At 40.5% G+C, this 24245-nt stretch overlaps 1 protein-coding gene across 10 annotated transcripts in view; it reads right to left on the bottom strand.

Annotated features, from left to right (window-relative positions):
• Nucleotides 1-24245, bottom strand: part of POC1B (POC1 centriolar protein B) — a 168736-nt gene that overhangs the window by 110015 nt on the left and 34476 nt on the right. For 7 of the 10 annotated variants that reach the window (XR_014712062.1, XM_084631161.1, XM_084631163.1 and 4 more), the window contains 2 exons: nucleotides 20656-20808; nucleotides 7062-7148 (listed from right to left, as the gene is read on the bottom strand). Coding sequence is in view for 9 of the 10 variants with exons in the window: in XM_084631161.1 (XP_084487287.1) it covers nucleotides 7062-7148; nucleotides 20656-20808 (240 nt within the window). In the remaining variant the exon portion in view is untranslated. Of the gene's footprint in view, nucleotides 1-6124; nucleotides 6201-7061; nucleotides 7149-20655; nucleotides 20809-24245 lie in introns of all 10 variants that reach the window. The other 3 variants (XM_084631160.1, XM_084631167.1, XM_084631162.1) reach the window with 2 other exon arrangements.

The raw sequence follows: 24245 nt of genomic DNA, 5'->3' as shown, positions 1-24245 counted from the left end.
CTTGGAAACCTTTGCAAGGCCTATCTGTGTCTGTTTGCTTCATCTATCACATGCTCCTGAAGAGTTAAACCATAAACCTAGTGTGCCCACACAGTTGGAGCTGAGGGAATGAGTGTGCTTAAGCTACTGGGGAGGCTGGGTGGGTCAGCACTGGTCCTGGGGACTAGAGCAGCTGGGCTTCAGGATCCCATTTTCTTGAAGGAGTAACAAAGAGAGCTTGTGCCCAGGAAATGTGCAAGAGAGGCCAAAGAGAGAAAGACAGTATTGTAGCATACGCTGACTAAGGGAAGTTTAAGAGCACACGAATTTAGGGTATTGTACAGGCCAGGGCAGAGGGGATGGTTGATGAACAGTATGGATCCCTGTTCAAAACTGTAGAGAGAAGAACAGAAGGGTCCCTTCTTCCCTCACTTTTTCTTAGAGGAAATTTTCTTTGTTCTCCTCTGTTCCATGTAATTCTGATGCTGCATGAAGGTAGGGAAGAAAGCTGGTGCCCCAAGAAGAGAGGTATCAATGGTAGCTTCTTCCAGTAAGGTAGGGAAAAGAGCTGGGGATGACAATTCATCTATACTGGTAGTAGTCACATCCCAGAATGTAATTTCAATTGTGTGTCAAAAAAACCTGCTAGAGTTCTGGATAGGTACCTTTCTCGGGAGGGGTTATGGGCAAGGAAGGGGAGTCTATGTTAATGTCTGTGAAAATAAATAAAACAAAATCTTTTCTGCTTTTAGCATTGAGAAATCCAGACACCTACTACTAAAGGGGCATGGACTAGTTAGCAATATTTCACCTTTCTGAATAATAATTTCTGAGCATTAACTTTTGTTTCTAATCCCTTCTTTAAAATGTTACACTGTTTCAAAAAAAAAAAAATAAAAAAAAAATTTGATCCCTTCAAATTAATCTACTCCTCACCAAGAAAAACGGAACTATTCTTATCCCCCCCTTAAAATATTTAGCACACAGTTTTAATGTAGAGTCAATATTGTGTACGAATAACAAATACATCACGCCTTTGATAACTATCAATGGAGGAGAGGACAGCAAATGTGTATTACAGGCAGCATGGCTGCTTCAGACTTCACACTGCTCTGCTTCCTTCAAATCTTGTTTATATGAGCAAGGTCAACAGATGGAACACTAGAGAGCCTTCACAGTGATTTCCTGCTGCTATCAGAACAGCTAGCGAGACATCAACTTACCCCGGGTTTATCATGGGACCTGAGGTTAACCGTGCATTGCTTTGCACGCTTAATTGAATAAATACACCCTCAACATAAAAGCAAAAATCAAAGGGTGGGGCAGAAAGAAACAGTCCTACAGGAAAAACAAAAGTCCTTTCCAACTTTTACTTTTTCGTAACTCAGGAACACAAAGACAATACTAAGTTGTCAGACAATACTAAGCTGTACAGTAAGAGTGGGGGAGGGAGAAGGCAAGTAGTGTTTTGAATGGGGCTTCAATAATATAGAAGAGAAAAAGCCACCTTTATAACAAAAACAGGCTAAATAGTCTGAGATTCTCACACATTAAAGAACTGTAATCTGTGATTCTATATCTTGCCAATGAAGAATGTTGTTATTCGAAAGATCAATGTGTTTTTAATGAGGTACATTTACTATTCATTATACATTTAGCAGATTAATTACAAATTATTGGCATTATTTGAGGGGAACAATAAGTGAATTACTTTTTCCACCTTGATTTTGAAGATAGTACAAAATTTAGTTTTTCACTTTTACATCTTTATAAATTGTGTTCTTTCAAGTAGGTTTTTCTAAATCTCTGCTTACGTAAGTGGTTAGGAGGTGGCTCTGAACTGGTTTTGCAATGTTGTCTAGTAACTAGGATACCCCGGTGCCACAACATTTACTGAAATATTCTCTTTGTCTTCACAAGTGAACTCTCTCTTCCTATATATATTTTGTCCATAAAGTAATATTTCAGTGGTCCCCAGACTTTTTTTGGGACCCTCCACCCCCATCTATAATGGAACTTCTCTGGGCCCCGCCCTGCCCTTCAGGACTGTGATTGGGAACTGGGGCTGGGAGCAGAGCCGCAGTCGGGGCTGGGAGTCGGGCTGTGGTTGGGGCCGGGAGCGCTGGAGCTGGGGCCAGAGCTACGGCTGGGACAAGGGGGTGCTCCCTCCCCGCCCCATGTGGAGGCTAGCCTGGGCCCCGCCATGTCCCTCTGAATGTTCCCTGCCCATCCCCCCCCAGGCCCGCCCAGTTTGTAGTATTTATTGGCTGCAGGGGGGAATATTCAGAACTGGCAGTCCCTTCTTGCTAACAATGGTGCAAATTCCAGTTATCCTATTATTCTTGTATGAACAACAACAAAAAACAAAGAAAAGCTAACACACAGACACATCTAGGGATTGCTTTCCTTCCTCATTCTACTGAAACAGACAACAGAACTAATAATCAATAGTCCATAGTGCCCAAGACCTATTTCAACATGTAATTCAATAACTCCCAATGCTTTCATAATTATAATAAGGCAGCAAGACACTCCATACTTAAGGTTATAGAGACTTTTCTCATTAGAAGTCTCATTCTGTCCCTTCATCTAAAATACACAAAAAGTCATATCACTCAAAGATGGTAGGATGTATCTTGGTTCAAGGTAGAATTTTCCCACCAAGCAGAAAGGTGAATTGGACAGGGGATTCATAAATTAGAATACCTAAAAAGGTGGTAGTTCAAAATTTTAAAAATTAACATTTTTTGACACTTTGTAGCAATACCCCCACCAAAAAAATAGGTAGAAACATTCTTCCTGGAAGATTGGGGCCTTATTGAGTTTCCTATGATTTACAGGGCCCTTATACAAGCGTCCTAAGGCAAGGGATACAGAACACCCTCAAAACAGCAAAGGACTAGGCTCGCCAGGGGAAAGTTTAGTGAGAGCTCCCCCAACTAATCTCCTAAAATTTATAAGGATTTTGGGGAAAGAAGCCTTCTGTGGCTTTCCAAGGGATTAATGCACTCAAGGCTGGGGGAAGTTGAGCTCCTTTTCTAGAGATCTTAGGAGTGTGTAGATTTTGCCCTCCAGGCAACCTCGCAAACCACAATGTAGAAGTGGAAATACCCTATCTTCACCTTAAAGTTTTTTGTTATTAATATTACCATGGCACCAAGGAGCCCAAGTCACGAATCATTGTGCTACATGCTGTACAGACACAGAATAAACAAAAAATTACTCCTCAAAGAATTTACAGTCTACGTATAAGACAGGAAATAACAGATGGATACAGAGATGGGGAAGTACAAATGAACGATGAGACAATATTGCTCAGCATGATAGGCAGTAGTTTCAACACAGCAGCAGTCTGACCACTGTCACGTTACTTGGAAGCATCACAGCAAAGGAGAATTTCAAGGATGGCTTTGAAGGAGAATAATAAGGTTGCTTTGTGGAGCTGCCCAAAATGTGAGGGGCGGCATAAAAGAAAGCATGAAGGTTTATGAAAAATGAACAAGTGGGAGATGGAGGCTAGTGTCATGGGCTGGTTGGATGTGGGAGTCAACATCTCAATAGTGAATGAGAGACTTAAAAGTGAAGACAAGCAGCTTATGTTTGATGTGATAAAAAGGGGAGCCAGTGGAGGGTGGCAAATAGGGGAGTGATATGGTCAAAACAACAGGCTGGGTAAATGATCTTTGAAGCAGAATTCTGGACAGAGCTGAGTGGGGAAAGACTGTATTTGCCACGGCCATAGAAAAAAAGGATGTTGCAATAATTGAGACATGAGATGATTCGTGGGGAGGGATAGCTCAGTGGTTTGAGCATTGGCCTACTAAACCCAGGGTTATGAGTTCAATCCTTGAGGGGACCATTTAGGGATCTGGGGCAAAAATTGGGGATTGGTCCTGCTTTGAGCAGGGGGTTCGACTAGATGACCTCCTGAGGTCCCTTCCAACCCTGATATTCTATGATGAAGTCTGGATGACAGTTTTAGCTGTGTGAATGGATAGGAAAGGCTGTATCTTAAATATACTGTGCAGAAAGAACTGGCAAGATTTAGATATAGCCTAGATGTAAGGACTACTGACGGGTCCAAGTTGAATATGACACCCAGGTAACAGATCTGAGTGACAGGCAAGATTGTGGCGTTGTCCACAGCGATCAAGAAAGGAGGTTGTGGGTAGGAGATGGAGTGTGGGGGGGAGATTAGGAACTTTGTTTTAGCCATGTTGAGCTTCAGCTGATGGCTAGACCAGCCCAGGAGATGTCACACAGACAGGCCAAGATTTTAGTTTAGACAGAAGGAGACAAGTCTGGAGCAGAGAGGTAGATTTGTGAGTCATCAGCATTGAGATGATACTTAAATTTGTGTTTGTGGATGAGATTATCATGTGTTAAGGTGCCGAAGGAGAAGTGAAGGACACCAAAGACGGAATGCTCACAGACAGTCAGGAGGGGGATGGGAAAGCTCCTCCAAAGGATACGCTGAAGAAGCGAATAGAGAAGTAGAAGAAGAAAACCAGGAGAGGACGCAATTACAGAAGCCAAGGGAGGCCAAGATTTCAAGAAGAGCATGGTCAATGGTGTTGAAGGTATTTGATTGGCCAAGGAGGATGAGGATGGAATATTGGTTCTGAGATCTGGCTAAGAGGCCATTGGAGACTTTGGTGAGAGTGTCTTCAGTGGAGTGAAAGGGGCACAAGCTGGATTGGAGAGGGTCTAGGATGGAATTGCAGGAAAGAAACTACACATAGTGTGTTCAGTGAGCTTACCGATGAAAAGAAGAAGGGGCAGTTGGAGAGAGAAGGTTTTGGGTTTTTTGTTTGTTTTGGTTTGTTTTTTTGTTAAGTTGGGAGAGACTAAAGCATGCTTGTATTGTGAGGCAATACAAGAGAAAAGAAAGATGTTAAGGAGAAGAGTATGGGAGAGGATGATAGTGGGCACAAACGAGATCAAGAGCTGGGATGAGATGGAGTGACTAGGGCAAGTGAAGGGGTGACAGTAGAGAAGAAGTAGGAAAGAGTTGTAGGAGGAGATAGAGAAAAGGGAAAGTCACATTGTATTTTGTCATTTTTCTCTTGGAAGAAAAATCAGTGAGGTCCTGTGAGGAGAGAAAAGGGGAGGATTTGAGGAATGAGTCACAGGTGGCAAAAAGGCAGCTGGAATTGAGAATGTGGAATGCAATTAAGTTGGACAAGTAGAGTTGTTCAGCTAGGACGGGGTGGCCAACCTGAGCCTGAGAAGGAGCCAGAATTTACCAATGTACATGGCAAAAAAAGAGCCACAGTAATACATCAGCAGCCCCCATCAGCTCCCTCCCCCGCTACCCCCAATACTTCCTGCCTGCTGGCAGCCCTCTCTCCCTGTGCCTCCAGCCCCCTCCCTCCCTGTGCCTCCTGCCCACCGTGATCAGCTGTTTCTCAGTGTAAAGGAGGCTCTGGGATGAAGGGGGGAGGAGCAAGGGTGCAGCAGGCTCAGGGGAGGGGGCAGGAAGGGGCGGAGTGGGAGCAGGGCATGGGGTTGAGCAGTGGAAAGTTGGCACCTGTAGCTCCAGCCCCGGAGTCGGTGCCTATGCAAGGAGCCGCCTATTAACTTCTGAAGAGTTGCATGTGGCTCCGGAGCCACAGGTTGGCCACCCCTGAGCTAGGAAGATGGCAGAACTGAAAGTGTAGAGAATGAAATGTAATGATCACAGTGGTCCCACTGATTGTTTGGCAGGCTTCCTACTTCTGATGCACTTAATTTTTTTTGCTGTTTCACTCTTGTGACTGTAACTTTTAATTTTCACTTAAATAGCTTCCTTATTTTTGCATGGTTAATCTTTCTGAAGTTAAATGTTACTATGGTGGTCTTTTTTTGGTATTTTCTCTACACTACTTACAAGAGTTATAAAATAAATACCCAGTAAAGTGAGTGGATTATTTTGACCCCAGCTAGGTTAAAGAGCTAAATTTTCTCGGTGACGCTGAAAACACAACAGCAAAATTGCTAATGAGATCAAAGCATTTGAATTACAAAAGCCCTTGCCAAATGTTAGGTGAGGATTTCAGTTTGGCTGGGGAGGAAAGACGGTTAAACAGCACTACAACCTCTATAGAGCATTTCATCCAAGGATCTCAAATCACTTTTAAAACATTAAATAACTCTTACCACACACCTGTATGTAGGGGTTACTACCACCATTTTATAGATGGAGACAGAGAGATCAAGTGACATTCATGGTCACACAAAATCTGAGGAAAGACGGAGCAAAACACAGTCTTGTTGCACAGTCCGGTGCTTTAAGCATAAAATCATCCATCCACTCTAGCCAGCTACTTATGATGATTACCATTGCCTTAGACAGCAGACTCTTTACACATCCTGTCATCTAATAATTAAATTCAGTGGAACAATTTCAGAGCTAATAATTCATGGGGAGGGAGAGGGAAGGAGGAAACATTCTCATCCTAGAAAAAGATTTCTCATTTTAACCTAACTCTAGAACAGTACACCCTTTATTATCCAACACCGAGTGAGCATTTTTCTCCTACTACGAAAGCACCATTTAAATATTGTCTTTCTTTCCTCCCACACACCACTGTTACATTAAAGTGAACACTAAAAGGAGCTAATCCTATCATTCCTTCTTAGAATGATGTGTGTTAGCTGACACCATAAAAGGAGAAAAATCAAATCATATCATTATTGGCACTCTTTATCAAGAAAAAGACTGTTCTTTGTTTTCCAGTACATGTCTATTTGTCTGCAACTTAAGTTTGCAAAATCAAATATTTCATAAATTAAATATTTACACAGAAACAAATATCATGTGATTTTTCAACAACTAATTATGAGCTTCTCTTCAGTACAATAAAAGATTAAATCTCTTCAGCAAAGTGAAAACTTCACTCTTGCACCATCTTCTGGTTAACACTCTGAATTGTGGAAGGAGATTTGAACATGGTGGCTAAGAAGTTAAGACTCTCTGAATAGTAAAACTATTTACTGGACTCTGACTACATTTTATCAATTTAGAGAAAGTCCACATTGCCACTAACCTACTGATTTAAACTACACTTTGTCCTTCCGAACAAGCCCCCCAGGAAACTTACCGGAGAACTGAAATACATGGAGGAACTAATATCTATGACAGGTGGGTCAAGCGTTTGTGTATCTGTCACATCGAAGCTAGGATCTATCTGTCAAAAACAAATTTTGATGTTAGTATTTCTATATCAATAGAAAATGGAAACAAGACTGAGCCTACAAAGACCATATGTTAAATGAGGGCATCCCTATCAACACAGCTACAGGTAAGGGTAATATATTCATAAAAGAAACTGCTTTCTTTGAAGCCTTTCCTGTAACCATAATCATAATGTATTGGTAACCACACATTCAAGAAAACAATTATATTAATATAGATCATATCAAATAGGTCTATAGTCCGTACTTTTGTTATAAACCTCAAACACCCCAAAAAAGTAATGGACTCAGAGGTTCTTATCCTATTCTTAGCACAGGAGCTAGGAATCAAGAAGTTAAATTTTATAATAGAAATATGAAAATAGCAACTATAAAATTGATTTAATCGGGTCAGTTAATACTGATGTTACCCAAAATTTAAGCCAGCTGCTGATCTCCAATAGAATCACTAATGACCTCTGAAGAAATGCATTCCAGGAAGCTTTTTTCCAAGTTTCCAAATGTGGCCTCTATATATTTTTTCATGTGATCTGAAGCCCAAACTAAAAAGGGCAGTATGTAGTTTTTGCAGCCTATTCTTTTGAAGATTCCTTGTAAAATTTCTGCTATGATTTCATCTTTTTCCTCTCTGGAAATATGCTTGCACATAGCTAGACTACAAGTTCAATTTCCAAAAGCATCTAAGTAATTTAGGAGCCTAAGCCCTACTTTCAAAAGAACTCTAATTCTTATTTGCAAATCATGTTTGTTTTTCAGGTTATGAGGCAACAGTGGTTTCTGTGGTAGGTTAAGTGTCTGAATAGAAGTCACGATGTCTGAAAAACATGCACAAACTGATTCATGGTGAGCTACTATATGAAAGTGATTGACTATGAAGGGCTGCATTCTGCCTGAAATGCATTACATAGCTACACACCACAAAATATCTGAAGTCTGTGCTGTCCAGGTACTAAATTATTTGATATTGTTTGGTTCTATAAATTTGGAACAGAAGTTAGAAGTGCTTGATTTGTACCTTTCGTCATAGTTCTGAAAATCTCCTTTATCTAAAATGGGAGAAGTAAGAGAAATATTAATGTAAATGGAATATAAAAACCTCATGAAAACACAGAAGGAAAATCCTTCTCACATCTATCATAAGGTTTTATATTACTGCTGATTACCATAGTATCTGAGCATCTTATGTAAAATACTCATAATAGTTTATTGTGGACTTCACAGAGTGATTTTGTTTTTGAGTAAAAACTCTACTTGGGGGAAATTTGTCACAGGCTGGCAGGCCCCTTAAGGGGCATTGGACGCAGCCTTGCCTGTGACAGATCAGCTACTGTCCCAGCTGACCTGACTGGCTAAGGATCAGATGGCCCTGTTTAATTATCAGACCCAGTTGGGAAGGGGGCAAGGGATGCCTGTGGAGAGCTGAGAAAGCTCAGTCTGGAGAGAGGAGCTGCAGAAGGGCAAATGGCGCCTCTGGCAGGCCCTGGAGAAGAATAACTCCCAGGCAGACAGCCTGGAAGAGGATGAGGTAAGACTCCCACAGGCAGGGGTGAAAGTAAGTCGAGTGACTTACCGGTACTCTGGGGCCAGCTCTGGCCCCCGGAAGGGGCGGTGTTGAGGGGGTCAGAGCCAGCCCCAGCCCACCCTGTAAGGTAAGTGCCCCACCCGCACCGGGGTAGCAGGAGCAGCCCAGGGCTCCAGGGGCTATTTAAAGGGCCCAGGGCTCCCCTCTTCTACCGCCCTGGCCCTTTAAATAGCCGCTGGAGCCCTGGGGAAGTGGCAGGGCTCCAGCAGCTATTTAAAGGACCAGGGCGGCAGAGACAGCTGGAGCCCCGGCCCTTTAAATAGCCCCGGAGCCCCCGCTACCCCAGGGCTCTGGGGGCTATTTAGAGGACCCGCGGCTCCCCTGCTTGTACCGCCCCGATCCTTTAAATAGCCACCGGAGCCCTGGAGTAGCAGCGGCGGGGCTCCAGTGGCTATTTAAAGGGCCCAGGCGGTAGAAGCAGGGAAGTCCCAGGCCCTTTAAATAGCTGCCAGAGCCCTGCAGCCGCTACCCCAGGGCTCCAGCAGCAAGGTCTGGAGGCAATTTAAAGGGCCTGGGGCTCCAGCCACTGCTGGGAGCCCCAGACCCTTTAAATTGCCCCTGGGGAAGCCAGGCTGCCCCAGTACGGTGCATCGGCTCTTGCCGGTACGCCGTACTGGGGCATACCAGCTGACTTTCACCTCTGCCCACAGGGGAAAAGCCCTGAGAGTCAGAGCTCTATAGCAGATGAGGCAACAGCTGAAAGCTGAGCCCAGATGGTACAGAACCCTTTTTCTCCATGTTGTCCTGGGACTATCGTCTAAGTTTATTACCAGCACCAGGTGGTGCTGACAGAGGTTACTGTCGGGGAGAGTTTCCGGGTGAAGGGGGCAGCTGCGTTGAGTGTCATCAGCATACTGTTGACATCTGAGTACATGGCATCTCACTATCTTTTGCACTGATTTCATGTAGATATTGAAAAGAGGAGATAATACGGATCACTATGTACAGCCTTTGGAGAGAAAGAGCAATACCCATCATGACACAGACCTCTGCTGGAGAGGAACAACTGGAGCCACTGAATGCTGAGCCCTGTACTCCTGCTATGTCATGTAGGTCATATACTATTCCAAAATAGGCTGAAGACTTTGAAAACTTATCCCCTATGCATCAATGACTCATGAGCGTCAACATCAAAATTACTATAAAACCAGATATCGGCTTCTCTTGTGTGTTACAGTCCCTGTCTTCCTTAAAATCCCTTCTTAAAATCCAATTTATATAAGCTTGCCTATAAACCACAGCTTTAATTAAATCTAAACCACCACCAAAACATACATCCCATGTAACTATATAATCTTTGTGTTCTCAGTGCTGTCCTATACTTTCTCCATCCTTTCCCTTTGTTTTCTCCTCTTCCTACCCTTTTGTTTATTTTGGCCCCAGTCACACAAACTACTTCATGTTGAAAGAAAAGGAGTACTTGTGGCACCTTAGAGACTAACAAATTTATTTGAGCATATGCTTTCATGAGCTACACCTCACTTCATCAGATGCATTCAGTGGAAAATACAGTGGGGAGATTTATATACATAGAGAACATGAAACAATGGGTGTTACCATACACACTTTTCTTTTTGCGAATACAGACTAACAGCAGCTACTCTGAATACTTCATGTTGATGGATCTTAACACCTATGAGGAGGCCCGGCGAAGTTGGTGAGGCTGTACATAGGAGCAAGGGGCCTGCTTACATGAAGCAGCATGCAGATCAGGACCTTACACTACATTTTTCTGGTTAGGGAATCTATGTTTTTATACCATTTCCATCACCTTGTTATCTGAGCATCAAACGCTCTGATATGTTCTTCAGTTCAAACATGTTTGGTCCAAATATGTTCTTCCAGTCCAAATATTTGGACTGGATAAAAAGTAGAAGAGTGTGACATAGAGCTAAGGAATAGTAAATGAAGTGCATGCCCAGTGTGCGGAATAGGGTACCTGTAAAAAGAAAGTATCTTATGCAATGTACAGCTGTGGCATATCATAATGCAAGCCTTACTGTTCAACACAATTGAGTTGAACATATTATCTTAATCAAAAAAAACTTACAAAATACACTTAAAATATTGAGGGAATAACTCTAGGAGTTGCGCTGAATTTACCCCAGTGTACATGAGATCAAAATTTGGCCCACAACTGTAACTGTTCAACCAATCTCTCTTCTCACTATTGCTTGTAGCACCTTTACTACTTTCTCTCAAGGATCATTACAACAACATACATGACAAACCACATCCATAGTTTAATTTCAGTTCCAAGGGCACACTATTCAATATAATCTTAAAGCAAATAAAATACAATAAGAAGCACATTTCACCACCTTTTTCCATTTTCCAATGGCTTTACAAACATTAGGGGTACTTGCTGTGATTCACTGAGGAGTGTTTCTGTCATTAGTTCAAAACTAACATTTCAGCAGAGGACACAAAGCTATTTTACAGAAGTTATAGTGAAACTAAACTATTTCCCATTTCAAGGCAAATGCAACAACATTAAGCAAAGAAAATGAATCTGTATACAGAGCATAATTTGCACTTTTGTAAAAAAAAAATGAAATTAGCATTTGTGCTCAAGTGGTATTTTAAAATTATCTGATTTTAATTTGGTTAGACTACAGCTAACCTATTACGCTTATGTAATAACCAAAAATATTGAATTAACCATCCACAAATTTATTTCTAAACTTTTTTCGGTAAAGATATCTAGAACTTGTCTACACACAGGTTACACTAGTTTAACTAAAGAAAGGATGCAGTACTGATTTAAACTGGTGCAAGTTTGTGTATGACCATTCTACATTGACTTAAATCTGGTTTACATTGGTTTAGCTCATCTTGAGAGGCAAGCTAAACTCATGTAAAACAGATTTAATCTGGCACGTTCAGGGTGTCCGTGCACAAAGTTGCACCAGTTTAACTAAATAGGTGGAACATTGCACCTTGAATTAAACTGGTGCAACTTTGTTTAGAGCAAGCTGTAGATACCAATAAGAATGAAAAATGTAGACATAATTTCCTGTTCCTCTCTACAACTGTAATCTCCAGTAATATGTGAAGATATTTGTTTTCATCCATGCAAGCCACTAAAATCAAGTATTTAGTGTTTTCCTTCATGTGGCTTTTTACCAAAGTTAGTTACAGAACAGAATATACAGCTGTGCTGTACAGTATGTAAAACAAGGAAATTCAGTAAAATAAAAAATTCCTTAGCCATTTATAGAGTAAGGTGAATCACAAGCAATAGGCAGCATAGGCTAATAAAGAATAAGTTCTGCCGGACAAACCTGATTGCATTTTTTTTTTATAAAATCACAAAATCAGTTACAGTAGAAGCATAGTGCATGTAATATATTTGGGTTTTAATAAAACATTTATTGCTGTCTCATGAAAACTCAATTAAAATTGGCTTAGATAAGAAATTAATGCAGTGGACAAAACCTGGCTTGATAACTATAAACAAGAGGCAACTCTAGACATGAATGACTATTGCTTCCATTGCTTCAGATTATGCTTATATGTATTACACTATATATGTGCCCATGGAAAGTGCAAGAATTATTCTAGACCCTGGTGGTTAGAACACTCACCTAGGATGTGAAAAGCCCAATTTCATGTCCCTGCTCTAATGACTTTATTTACACACAATGGAACAGCTTCAACAGGACAGACTGAGAAAGACCCACAACAGAATATTCCATAACCCAGTGGCTAGAGCATTATCTTGCCAAGTTCAAATCCCTTCTCCGCATCAGGCGGAGGGGGAAATTAAAGCTGGGTCTCCCATATCCCAGGAAAGTACCCTAACAGAAGGGCTAAAAGTTAAATGGCTGGTCTTCCTCCCCTCCCTTTGGCTTTTCTGAAAATGTCTGAAATTGAAACAAAAAACATTGGAGCAAAATGAACCAAAATATTTTGTTTTAACCCAACTTGACATTGTTTTTACTTCCCCAACGTGCAGAACATTTTCAAAAAAAAATTGGTTTTGGTTGAACACAATACAATTTTTTCCCATGATTTTTCACGAGTGCCAGGACACTGAAAAATCCATTTTCCACCCAGTTCTACTTAAAAGGGAACATGGGAAGTGGTCATCGTGAAAGAGACCTAGAAGTGATATTGGAAAGCCAATAGATAACGTGATCTGACTAAAGAAGGCAGGGTGACTGAGGACTGTTCATACAATAGCAATTTCATCCTGGAGCCGGAAGGTAATAGTCTCTCTCTATGTGAGTCTGTAATATGCTTTCTGGGCACATCAGAGAGATAGTGACAAGCTGGAGAGAATTCAGAGAACAACAACAAAAATAAGGGCTGCAGAGCCTGTCTACAAGATAAAAAAAAAAAAAGAGAGAACTAAATATGTATAGATAAAGCAAGAAAGTAAGGAGGGCAGGACATGAAACAGTCTACAAATATTTCAAGGGTATAAATACTGAGGATAATTATTTAGTGTAATATATATAAGCATAATCTGAAGCAATGGAATGAGGCTAAGAGAGAATATTTCAGACAAATCTCTCAAAATATTTCCTGACATCAAGATGAACTAGACTGTAGAACAGTCTCCCCAAGGGTATTGGTGGAAATTTAATTTAACTTTAAAAAAAAAAATAAAAAAATTAAAAAAAAAGAGTGAGACTGGCCAAAACCCTAGAAAGTACAGTGTATCAAATAATTCTCCATTGAGAGGGAGATTGACTAGAGAATCTTCCTTAATTAAAACAGTACCTAGTCAATTAGGTTAGAATATTAAGCATGTTCATTAATCGACTAATAATTTCTAAAGGAATATTAACCTTTGACAGAAATTTCCATTCAAATTTCCATTCTCAGCACTTTTTGAGTATTAATTATTAAAGGGAACTTGGTCTTCAAGTAGAGGATAATAGCTAAAGAAAATGAGGTATACAGAGGTTAGGTCATTTGCTGAAGATTACAGGGAAAAAGTATGGCAGAAAAAAATTACTAGAATCAATGTCTGCTGTCTCCTACTCCTAACCAAATGACTGTTATTCTACTGACCTCCATGAATTGGTTTGAAGAGATTAAACACAAAAATATTGTTACATACTATAGCTTTATAGTGTGTTTAATCCAGGGGTAGGCAACCTATGGCACACATGCCAAAGGAGGCATGCGAGCTGATTTTCAGTGGCACTCACACTGCCCGGGTCCTGGCCATGGGTCCCGGGGGCTCTGCTGCTGGCCTTCGGTACTGGCCGCTGGCCCCCTGCCAGCTGCGGTTCCATCGGCTGCCCCGCTCAGCCTGCTGCTGGCCCTGGGTCCCGGCCACCGGTCTGGGGGGCTCTGCTGCTGGCCCGGGGTCCCAGCCACTGGCCTGGGGCTCTGCAGCTGGCCCCATCCTGGGGCAGTGAGGGGTGCAGACGGGGCAAGAGGGGGCGCAGCTCAGCACCCCACCTTAAAAATAGTTCCAGTGCCACTGTACTGGAATATTTTTAAGTCCTGAAAAGCTGTTTACATCACTATCACACCATGTGGAACAGCGCACTGCATTTGACGTTGAGATTAAAATGTACATGCAAGAGCTGGAATCAGAATTTTCTGACAGATTTCAAGATTTCCAGAGACTTGGCCCAATGCTTTCTTTTTTAATTAAACCTGAAAAGTTCAATGAAGGCGACTTGGATTTGTCTGTATTTCAGTGGATTGGTGTTGAAGATTTCAAAATGCAGCTCATTCAGTTAAAAAGCTCAGAATTGTGGGCATTAAAGTTTGGAGATCTGCGGAGTGCACGTGAAACTACCGAGAGAGATCATGGGGGCTTCTATTCTGACCTGCTGGACATCCCTACCAGTGAAATTTAACTGTTTGAAGAAAATTGCGTTTGCAATGCTTTCACCATTTGGATCCACATACCTGTGTGAACAGGTATTTTCACACATGAAATCTGTCCTCTGTCCCTCTCAGAACCAGTTAACAACTGATCACTCAGAAGCCTGTGTGCAGCTTAAAGTATCCAAATATGTGCCAGACATTTGAAACTCAGCAAGGAAAAGTAAGGGCAAGGATCACACTAAACTGATAAGCTCTGCATTTTAATTTAATTTTAAATGAAGTTTCTTAAATATTTTAAAAATGTTATTTACTTTACATACAACAATAGTTTAGTTATATATTACAGACCTACAGAAAGAGACCTTCTAAAAATGTTAAAATGTATTACTGGCACGCGAAACCTTAAATTAGAGTGAATAAATGAATACTCGGCACACCACTTCTGAAAAGTTTCAGAGTAGCAGCCGTGTTAGTCTGTATTCGCAAAAAGAAAAGGAGGACTTGTGGCACCTTAGAGACTAACCAATTTATTTGAGCATAAGCTTTCATGAGCTACAGCTCCGATGAAGTGAGCTGTAGCTCACGAAAGCTTACGCTCAAATAAATTGCTTAGTCTCTAAGGTGCCACTTCTGAAAGGTTGCCGACCCCTGGTTTAATCTGAAAATCTGATTTTTTGCTGGGTTGAAGTCCTCAAGGTAAAACAAACCAAGAAAATATTCTCTGATTTTTACTGCCACCTAGTGTGGATTAGTAGTCTGTTCACCTAAGGAAAATGCTGATTTAAAATTACGCAAAAAATTTAAATGTGCAACTGGATAAGCAAAACATATTCAAACTCATAATACAAACACAATACACTTAAATATAATAGAATATTACATTCAAGTTTGAACATCTTTTAAAAATGATGTACTAGCTCAACCTTCCATCAATTTAAAAACCTCGACTACTTACTGAGGATTCAATTAAAGCAGAAATACAGAAAGCTCAAAAAACACAACTTAGTCTCTTCCAGAGTGGTGCACATAATTTAGCATATTACACTACAACTGGATCTCTGAATAATTAAACCTGAAGCAAGCCTTGCTATCTCCCGATAAATAATACACAACTTATGTTTTCACAGAAAATCCATTAAAAACACATGGCATGAAAGACAAGAAGTCCCTTATGTTCAGAACATGTTTTTCCCGTTAAAAGTTTAACTGTAAATCTAAGCCAGTTTTGTATTGTGCAGATTTTAATCTAGTCTTTTTGTCCAGTGTTTCCCACTACAACTCTAGATTAACAACTAGATAATTATGATGTTAATTACTAGGCACCTATACCTGTTTATTTGGTTACTCCCAGTGCCCATATGTATTCCATAGCATAATTGTATTCCATTCCACCAAATTCCATGGCAAGAATGCCTGAATTCTACAGTACTGTTAAATTATTCTGTAGTCCAAACACTTGTTTCTCATCCAATTATGCCTTGAAAAACATTCAATGGCAATTTAGGGATTTACGATATTCAGATGCAAAATAAGTCAATGCTTATTTTCAAGTCCGGTAACGCAGCTCCAATTTGTGGGCCTCAGCTTCTGCAGAGCCATCTATTAGGTGGCCTGGCTCAGAACCTTCTTGTCCCCATTTATGCCAAGGAAGAGAGTAGTTTGCAGCTGACTTCAACAACTCACTTCTCTAGGCCTTGACTTCTGTTTTGCTCTCTAGGTAGCTCAAAATATATATCTGATTTTCTCTGCTCACAGGCTGTCAACTGGACTCCAACTCTGGCTCCCTAACTTCCTGGCTCCATGGACCTATAGTCTGATCTATTATGAGAAATTCTTAAATTGTTTAGTGTATGAACATGAAGGGAGTGTGACCTGTAATCCAAATAATTCCTCCTTGTGGGGAAGATAGGTAGCAAGACAGAGCTATAACCAGGTGCCAGGTTATGGAGACAGAAAATAAAACATCAGATGCTTGCATCAACCAAAATGGTAAATTTTATGTGTAGTGGGATGGTCACCCGCTCCGGCCCTGAAGGGGTTAAAGCAGCCCTGTGAAAGGGCTACCCAGGGGAACCAATATGCTAGGCTGATTGGGGAGGCAGCCACAGTTGGGGCCACGCCTCAGTCAGGCCACAGCTAGCCCTATAAAAGGGCTGCTAGCTAGGTGTTCAGGCAGGACTCTTCCTCCAGCTTCAGAGGGAGAAGGACCTAGCTGCCTGGGAGCTGAGGGTGCAGGCAACTGAGCAGGGCTGGGGAAAGGTGAGAGGAGCAGGAGAGCTCCTGCTTGGCAGCGCTGCAGGCCTTGTCAAAGACCAAACCAGGTACTGGGGTTGCAGAGGCTGCAGCCCCAGGGTTAGGCAAAGGCAGCAGGTACAAACCCCCCTTTGCCAATGATGAATGGCTTGTATGCTGCAGTCTGCCTCAGTGTGCAGGGGCTAGATGGTGACTAGCAGTAGCCATAGGGTGAGGTGAGGTGGTGATAGAGGGTTGGGGGTTCCCCTGGATGGGGAGACCCAGAGAGTGTGTATTGTGAGGGGGCAGCACCCCAAGATAAAGGAGCACTGGGGTCTGAGAGGGACATGGGGACCTGAGGCAAGCTGGACACTGGCCTGCAGAGGGTGCTCCAGGCTGCAAGAGCTAATTCCCTGGACAACCAGCAGGAGGTGCTGTAGCGGTGAGTCCTGCATTGCTACATATGGCATATCTGAAAAATGCCAATATCTGCAGCTACACAACCAGGAGGTCTTGATTAAAATTAATGGGACAATTCAGAGCTATTATTTCAGGTCCTTGTTAACACAGGAAGACAACACTGGATCTATTTACACTCTAGACATTCTCAAGACTACAACAGCAACTATGGGTATGTCTACACTGTCTTAAAAAACCTGTGCCACTGAGTCTCAGAGGCAGAGTCAGCTGACTCAGGCTTGTGCAGCTTGGGCTGAGCCACATCTCCTTCACAGGATCTCAGTGCCCAGACTCCAGCCCAAGCCTGAACATCTACACTGTACTGTTATAGCCCCACAGCTGAGCCAGCTTACCCTGGTCAGCCATGGGTCTTTTATCACATTGTAGACATATTCTTTAGAGGCCTTAAAGAGTGTGTGTATGGGTTTTTTTGTTTGTTTGAAATGAAAGTTTACATTTGAGAACTGCAGAATACTTGGAGCTCTGGTTACTCCTAAATGATGATAATTTATTGAATCGTAAAGTTTTTATAAGCTATAAAGATGGAATTTGGTGCTGTGCATTAAGACACATAATGGATCTGAATTTTAAGCAGGACTGGATAAATTCCTTACTAGTTGTGATCATGTATTATACTAGCTACAAGTTAAGCTTTAAAAAGTGGAGTGATCACCTGGAAGATTCAGAAAGATACCTTCACTAGTGCCATCATTGTGTACAACATTACACAAGCATCAAGATGCAGTTAGGATGTACTCACACCTTCCCTGGAAGCTTCAGGTTTGTCATTATAGGAGGTTCAATACCACAAGATGAACCACTTATAGAAGTCCCTGAGGTTTATAAGTTGTGCAACAAATTATTTTATGAACATGTCTGATTTCAGTGTTCTTTGATTCCCACATATACAGTCATTCAGTCTTAGGGTATATCTATACTAGAGTGACTGCACCGGCACAGCTATGGCTCTGCAGTGGTGCTGCTGTAGTGTAGACCCTTCCTACATTGACAGAAGGGGGTTTTCTGTACATATAGGTATTCCGTTGACATGGATACCTCGTTTCAGAGAGGTGGAAGAATTCTACCATCAACCTACATGCATCTACAGTGGAGGTTAGGTCAACCTAACTACATCACACAAGGCATGGAATTTTTCACAGCTCTTAGCACTGTAGTTAGATCCATCTAATTTTTAGGTGTAGGCCAGGCCTTAGTGTTCATATATTTTTCCTAAGGCAATTAAATAGTTTTCATTCCTGCTATGGAGGTGTGTAGGTCTCTTTCTTGACTATTTTGTAGTAATATATTCAACCCTTCTTGAATATTGCTAGACTGCATTTCTGTCTCTGTAAAGGCTTGAAAGGTCATGCATTCTTTTATTACTGCCACTTAAAATGTATTTGTGGTTTCACCCTTACTGCTTGTTTACATTCTAATGAATACAAAACGCAGCTCCTGGGGCCTCTTAATGTGGTACAATGCCAAGCATCACTGGCTTCATTTTAAATATAAATAAGCCTTAGATTTAGTTAAGGACAAACTTCTCCACCTGCCATTCCCCATAAGATATCATTTGTTGTTTGTCAAAGCTAAGCAGCTCTGCATTTTGATTAATGTCTCCATTTACCTGTGCACCAGAGACATGAGTTACTAGAAGGATTAAGTATCCTAACCAGATTGTCCTACAGCTGAAATAAACTACATACCCCTATTTGAAGGGGAGTGGGGCAGAGGATGACTGGGCTATTTCAGGGAGAAAAAATGAATTATGAACAAAGAGTGTAGTTATAATCTGAAAAGTGACTCTAAAATGGCATAATGAGACAGGGGATGATGTATCTTCCAGGTCAAGTTTACTCAGTTTAGAAAACTTTTTTCTTAGCCATGCAAACTGAACATGGGATATGAAAGTCAATTTGCATTATTACTAGTGCGTGAGCAGTGAACCCTAACCAACTGAGGTGCTTCAATTACACAATTAATTGTACCTGCTATATAATGCACCTCACTTGGAGGCAAGGCTTACTGGTTATGCATACGAAAGGGACAGCTTGACTTGCAAATCTTCAACTTAGTTTGCAAGTCTGAATGTTCTTAAACCACTTCATTTCACATATAAAATGAGTGCACTGGGTCTGGAAACTTTCAGAGATGGTAAAAGCTTTTATTAACAAATGCTACCTCAGATTTAGCTATTAACTGGTCATTCAAAATTTTAAGGCAACCTCCTGCTATCATTGGAATTATTGTTTGCTGCTCTGATGATTCATCAAAGACCATTTATATCCTATGAGACAGCTGGAGAGAAGTTACTGTATCTCTTTATTATTTATTGGTGACTTAACTTTTTTTAAATTTTGCTGACGGAGTAGGACATTAAATGGAGGACTTAAATCACAGAACCAACAACAAATTGCCAAAGTCATTACTGGTCACCTACATATTGTTGCTGACTGAGTTGTCACATTTTTTGTCTTACCACGTTAAGACCACTGCTTTTTAATATGACAATCTACAGCTAGAAAAACTACCTGTGGAAAAGAAGAGTGAGGGGTGATTTGATAGCAGCCTTCAACTACCTGAAGGGGGGTTCCAAAAAGGATGGAACTGGGCTGTTCTCAGTGGTGGCAGATGGCAGAAGCAGCTGGGGAGGTCTAGGTTGAATATTAGGAAAAACTATTTTACTAGGAGGGTGGTGAAGCACTGGAATGGGTTACCTAGGGAGGTGGTGGAATCTCTAGCCTTAGAGGTTTTTAAGGCAGGCTTGACAACACCCTAGCTGGGATGATATAGTTGGGGTTGGTCATACTTTGAGCAGGGGGTTGGACTAGATGACCTCCTGAGGTCTCTTCCAACTCTAATCTTCTATGATTCTACCTGATTATAAACATGAGGTCCAACAAAGTGAAGTACCACAACCTTTCAAGTATAGTTAGTGCTAATGAGAAATGCCAAGGGATAGCATTCTGCACTTACTTGCTCACAAGAACACAGAGCTTGTATCCAAAATATAGACCCAAATCTTCCTCACTAGGATCAAAAAATTTGCAGGGATAGGAAAAAATGGATCAAGCCATACCTGATCATTTACTTTAAACAATTCTAAATCTTTACAGTATACATTATTTTAGGTTTCATTAATGAGAGGAAATTTCTGAATTACAATCAAGTCTCATCCTCTTGTAGAAAATGAGGATATCAATAACTTTTAGAAAGGATAAAAGATATTTCAATACATTGTCTTTGTTTCTAAAAATGTTATATTCTTTGAAACAAAATAAAATGTTGATACAGATAATAAATGACAAGAGATTGCTTAGCACTGCATTATCTGTTGCCACACAGACCTCATACCAATATAAATGGTATTTTGACAGCCAATGTTAGATAGAGAAACTGTAAATATTATTGTGTATAATCCTGGAACTTACGTCAATTGACTGAGATTTCCCATCATGGGAATGAGGTGATCTTGGATAAATATCAAGAAGGTGAGGTGGGTCATCAGTATGTATTCTTCTAATATGATGTTTAAGAACTTCCTTGTAGCTAAATGTATCAAAATTGGTCTTCCACAGCAATACCTGTAAATCAACCATCAACCTTATTAAAACGGAACATTTTTTCTAAGGAAAATGACTATTCAAAAGGAAAACTACAAGAACTTGATTTTCAAAAAGTAATGTTGCAAATTTACTGCTCTCTAAATTGCAATACAATAGCTATATGCAATTTCCATAAAGAACTTACAATTTCATTTTAAAGGCAAAACACTGTTTAAAATAAAGGTTCAATAGCATGAATTCTATGCTTGCAGAAAAAGAAATGTTAATGAATTATAGCATATTCTCCAGTCCCCACCCTGATTCTAATAGATTAAAGGATAAAACAGGGTAACGTACTGAACTAGAAAATGAAGGATTGTTAAATAAGATTGAGTTCTGATACAGCTATGTTTTAGTAATTTGTAATTATGAATAATGAATTATAGATAACACTTAATTCAAGCCCTTGCCTGGCATGAGTGTGGTTTTGTCTATTCTTTTGACATAAAATTGCTGAATTGTTAAAGATGTATTTGCTGTCAAGATAAGTAATGTGTTGGAAGATGAAAGTAAGATATACAATCATGTAATGATTGATAAACCCCTTTTCTGGGAAGATCCAGGAACAGGGTGACACTTTTGCAGGTTTTGGATCATATTGTTCTGAATCAGGAAAAATGCAGAAGTTGGGTAATGGAAGCTTACTCGTGTATAATGGATGGGTACATAAAACCTAAACAGGTGATGTGCTAAAGACCAGTTGGATAAAATGAAGTAACTTGGAAGGTAGAAAGGTACAAAAGACCTAAGTGAACAAGAAAAATTCTTGTTTAAAGATTTTTTTTCTAAAAGATATGCTCATCTTGATTTTTAAAATTGACAGTGATGGAGAATCCACCACCATCTTTGGTAAATTGTTCCAATAGTTAATTCCATCACAGTTAAGAAAAATTCAGCCTAAACAAAGTGAAATTTTTTAGCTTCAACTTCCAATCATTCAATCTTGTAATATGGATCTGTGCTATACTGAAGAACCCTCTATTATCAAATTTGTAATCCCCGCGTAAATACTTATTGACTATTGTCAAGTCACTCAACCTTCTTTTTGATAAACCAAACAGATTGAGCTCCTTAAGTCTTTTCTTATAAACGCTTTTCCAATCCTTCAGTCAGTAGATGGCTCTTCTCTGAGCCCTCAGATTTTTTCAAAATCCTTCTTGAATTTTGGACGCCAGAACTGGTCAATAGTTTATCAGCAGTCCCACCCAAGCCAAATATGAAGGAAACAGAGCCGCTCTGTTCCTATTCAATATCCCCTCATTCATGCATCCAAGAATTGTGCAAGCCTTTTGGCCAAAGCATCATACTAGTAACCCAGGTTCACCTGATTAGCCACCATGATTTTAAGTCCTTTTCAGATTCACTCTCTCAGGGTAGAGGCCCCCATTTTTTGTTTCTACGTGACCTTACATTTGGCCATACTGAAATGCATTTTTGATTTGTGTCCAGTTTTCCAAGCAATCCAGATCACCTGTACCTGTGACCTGTCCTCTTCATCATTTACCACATGCCTAATCTGTGTAACCTGTACATTTTATTTGTAGGATTTTGTTTTCTTACAAATCATTGATAAAAATTAAATAGCTTAGGGCCAAGAATCAATCCCTACAAATCCCCACTAGAAACACAGCTCAGATGATTCCCCATTTACAGTTACATTTTGAGACCTAGTTTTTAATCTATTTAACATGGGCCATGTTAATTGTATATTCTAGGTTTTTTAAATTAAAACATCATGCAGTACCAAATCAAATGTCTGTTTCCTTTTAATTTCTTTAGTGGAAAGACTCCATATAGAACTATTTTTGGCTTGAGTGAGACATTGTTTCAAGTGGGGTTTAGATATTAGCATGAGTGATAGATCAGTTGACCAAAAAGAATGAGATCACAAGAAAGGAGGATTGTTTGTATTAAACATGCAATGACCCTTGAGATACCAGTGTTATCTTATTTAATGTTTAGGCTCAAGTAACAGAAATGAAGAAAACATGGTCAATTAGGTGCCAGGTGCAGCGTTCAGCCCAAAAATTCCTTCCTTTTGGCTTTAGCTAAAGTCCAATTACCAGCAATGACATCACTTGTTTGTTATAGTATATAAAAGCAGGGTTCTTTAGAAATGAATGTGTTCATAAGAGCTCTTCCTTACCTTCTCATTTGGTGTGATTCCAGAGGGGTATCACCCAGAGCCTGATCCTGTTCTAAGTATTTTAGCCAATGCTTATAACTGAATTGTTAGTAGAATACAGAGTATAAGTACGTATATAGTTATTTTTGGATGTAACCAACAACAAATGGACTCTGGAGTACAAAAGAAATTTGTGTGTGGAAAAAATCCTGGCAAACCTTGATAAATCTGTTAGGGGAACTTATTTCCAACATGCCAGTTTGAACAAAAGTTGACAATTATGTAGCCTCTCTCCAAATTAAGAAAGATTGATATCGAAGACACAATATAGTGCACTGTTCACATGTTCATTTTATAGCTGCTTGACTAGCTACTCAAAAGTTATTTGTTGCAGTCATTACAGAACACTAGGGAAACATTACTTAAAATGCTTGTGGGGAGGAAATTACAATATCTGTGTATAGCAGGGAAAAAAAGGGTTGATGGAAATTCAGTAATGTTGACTACTCCCATGACTGTGGGCTTTCACAGAACATGCTCTTATCAGAGGCAGATAAGGTACAGAGAATGTGCTCATCCCTTTAGTCTTACAAGAATTAATAAGTAGTTTTTGGGCAGTTCAATCTTTACTCCATTCCCAAATAACTGGATTGTTGTTGTTACTTTTGACTCAATCTGCATTATAAGATTTTTTCAAGTCTCACCTCTTCCATGCTGCTGCTTGAGTGGAAACCTAAAGTTGTTAACTCTACAAAACATCTGAAACTCTTCTCCTAGAAGGTTACACATTCCCTGTGAAATTGTTCCATCATGGCCTCTTGGGGTGGCCTCTCAAGGGGCCTCAGCTTCACCTAACTGTCCTCCCCACCTTAACTTGCTGTCAGTGAGATCAGTGTTTGGACCCTTACATTCCTTAAAGCCTGTCACTTCCTAGGTGTGTCTCTCTGCTAGTCTCCTGGCTGTTTTCTTGTAGGCAGCCTGGTGCAAGGTACCCAAGCCTTTCTGCCTCCCCTTCTTTCTCTGCCCTCTTATCTTTATAGCAGACCCTATTTCCTTTATTGATTGCAGCTGTGGGTGCCTCCCTCCATCATTGGCAGGTCTGGCAGCTGCAAGGGTTGTGAAAAATGAAAGATTCCATGGTTGGTTGTGCCAAACTTTAAAGATTAAGATATACTAATATAAACTGTAGCAAAAAACACCACGCACCAAGAAAATGATCTCCAGATAGAATTATGATTGGGAAAAGGAAGAGAGCTCTTTGAAAGGTAAATAAAGGGGTAAAATAGGTTGG

This window comes from Lepidochelys olivacea (assembly GCF_965140295.1).
Source record: "Lepidochelys olivacea isolate rLepOli2 genome assembly, chromosome: 1".
Taxonomy (NCBI): Eukaryota; Metazoa; Chordata; order Testudines; family Cheloniidae; genus Lepidochelys; species Lepidochelys olivacea.
Note: the sequence above shows the minus strand (reverse complement) of the source record. Positions and strands in the feature narration are given on the sequence as shown.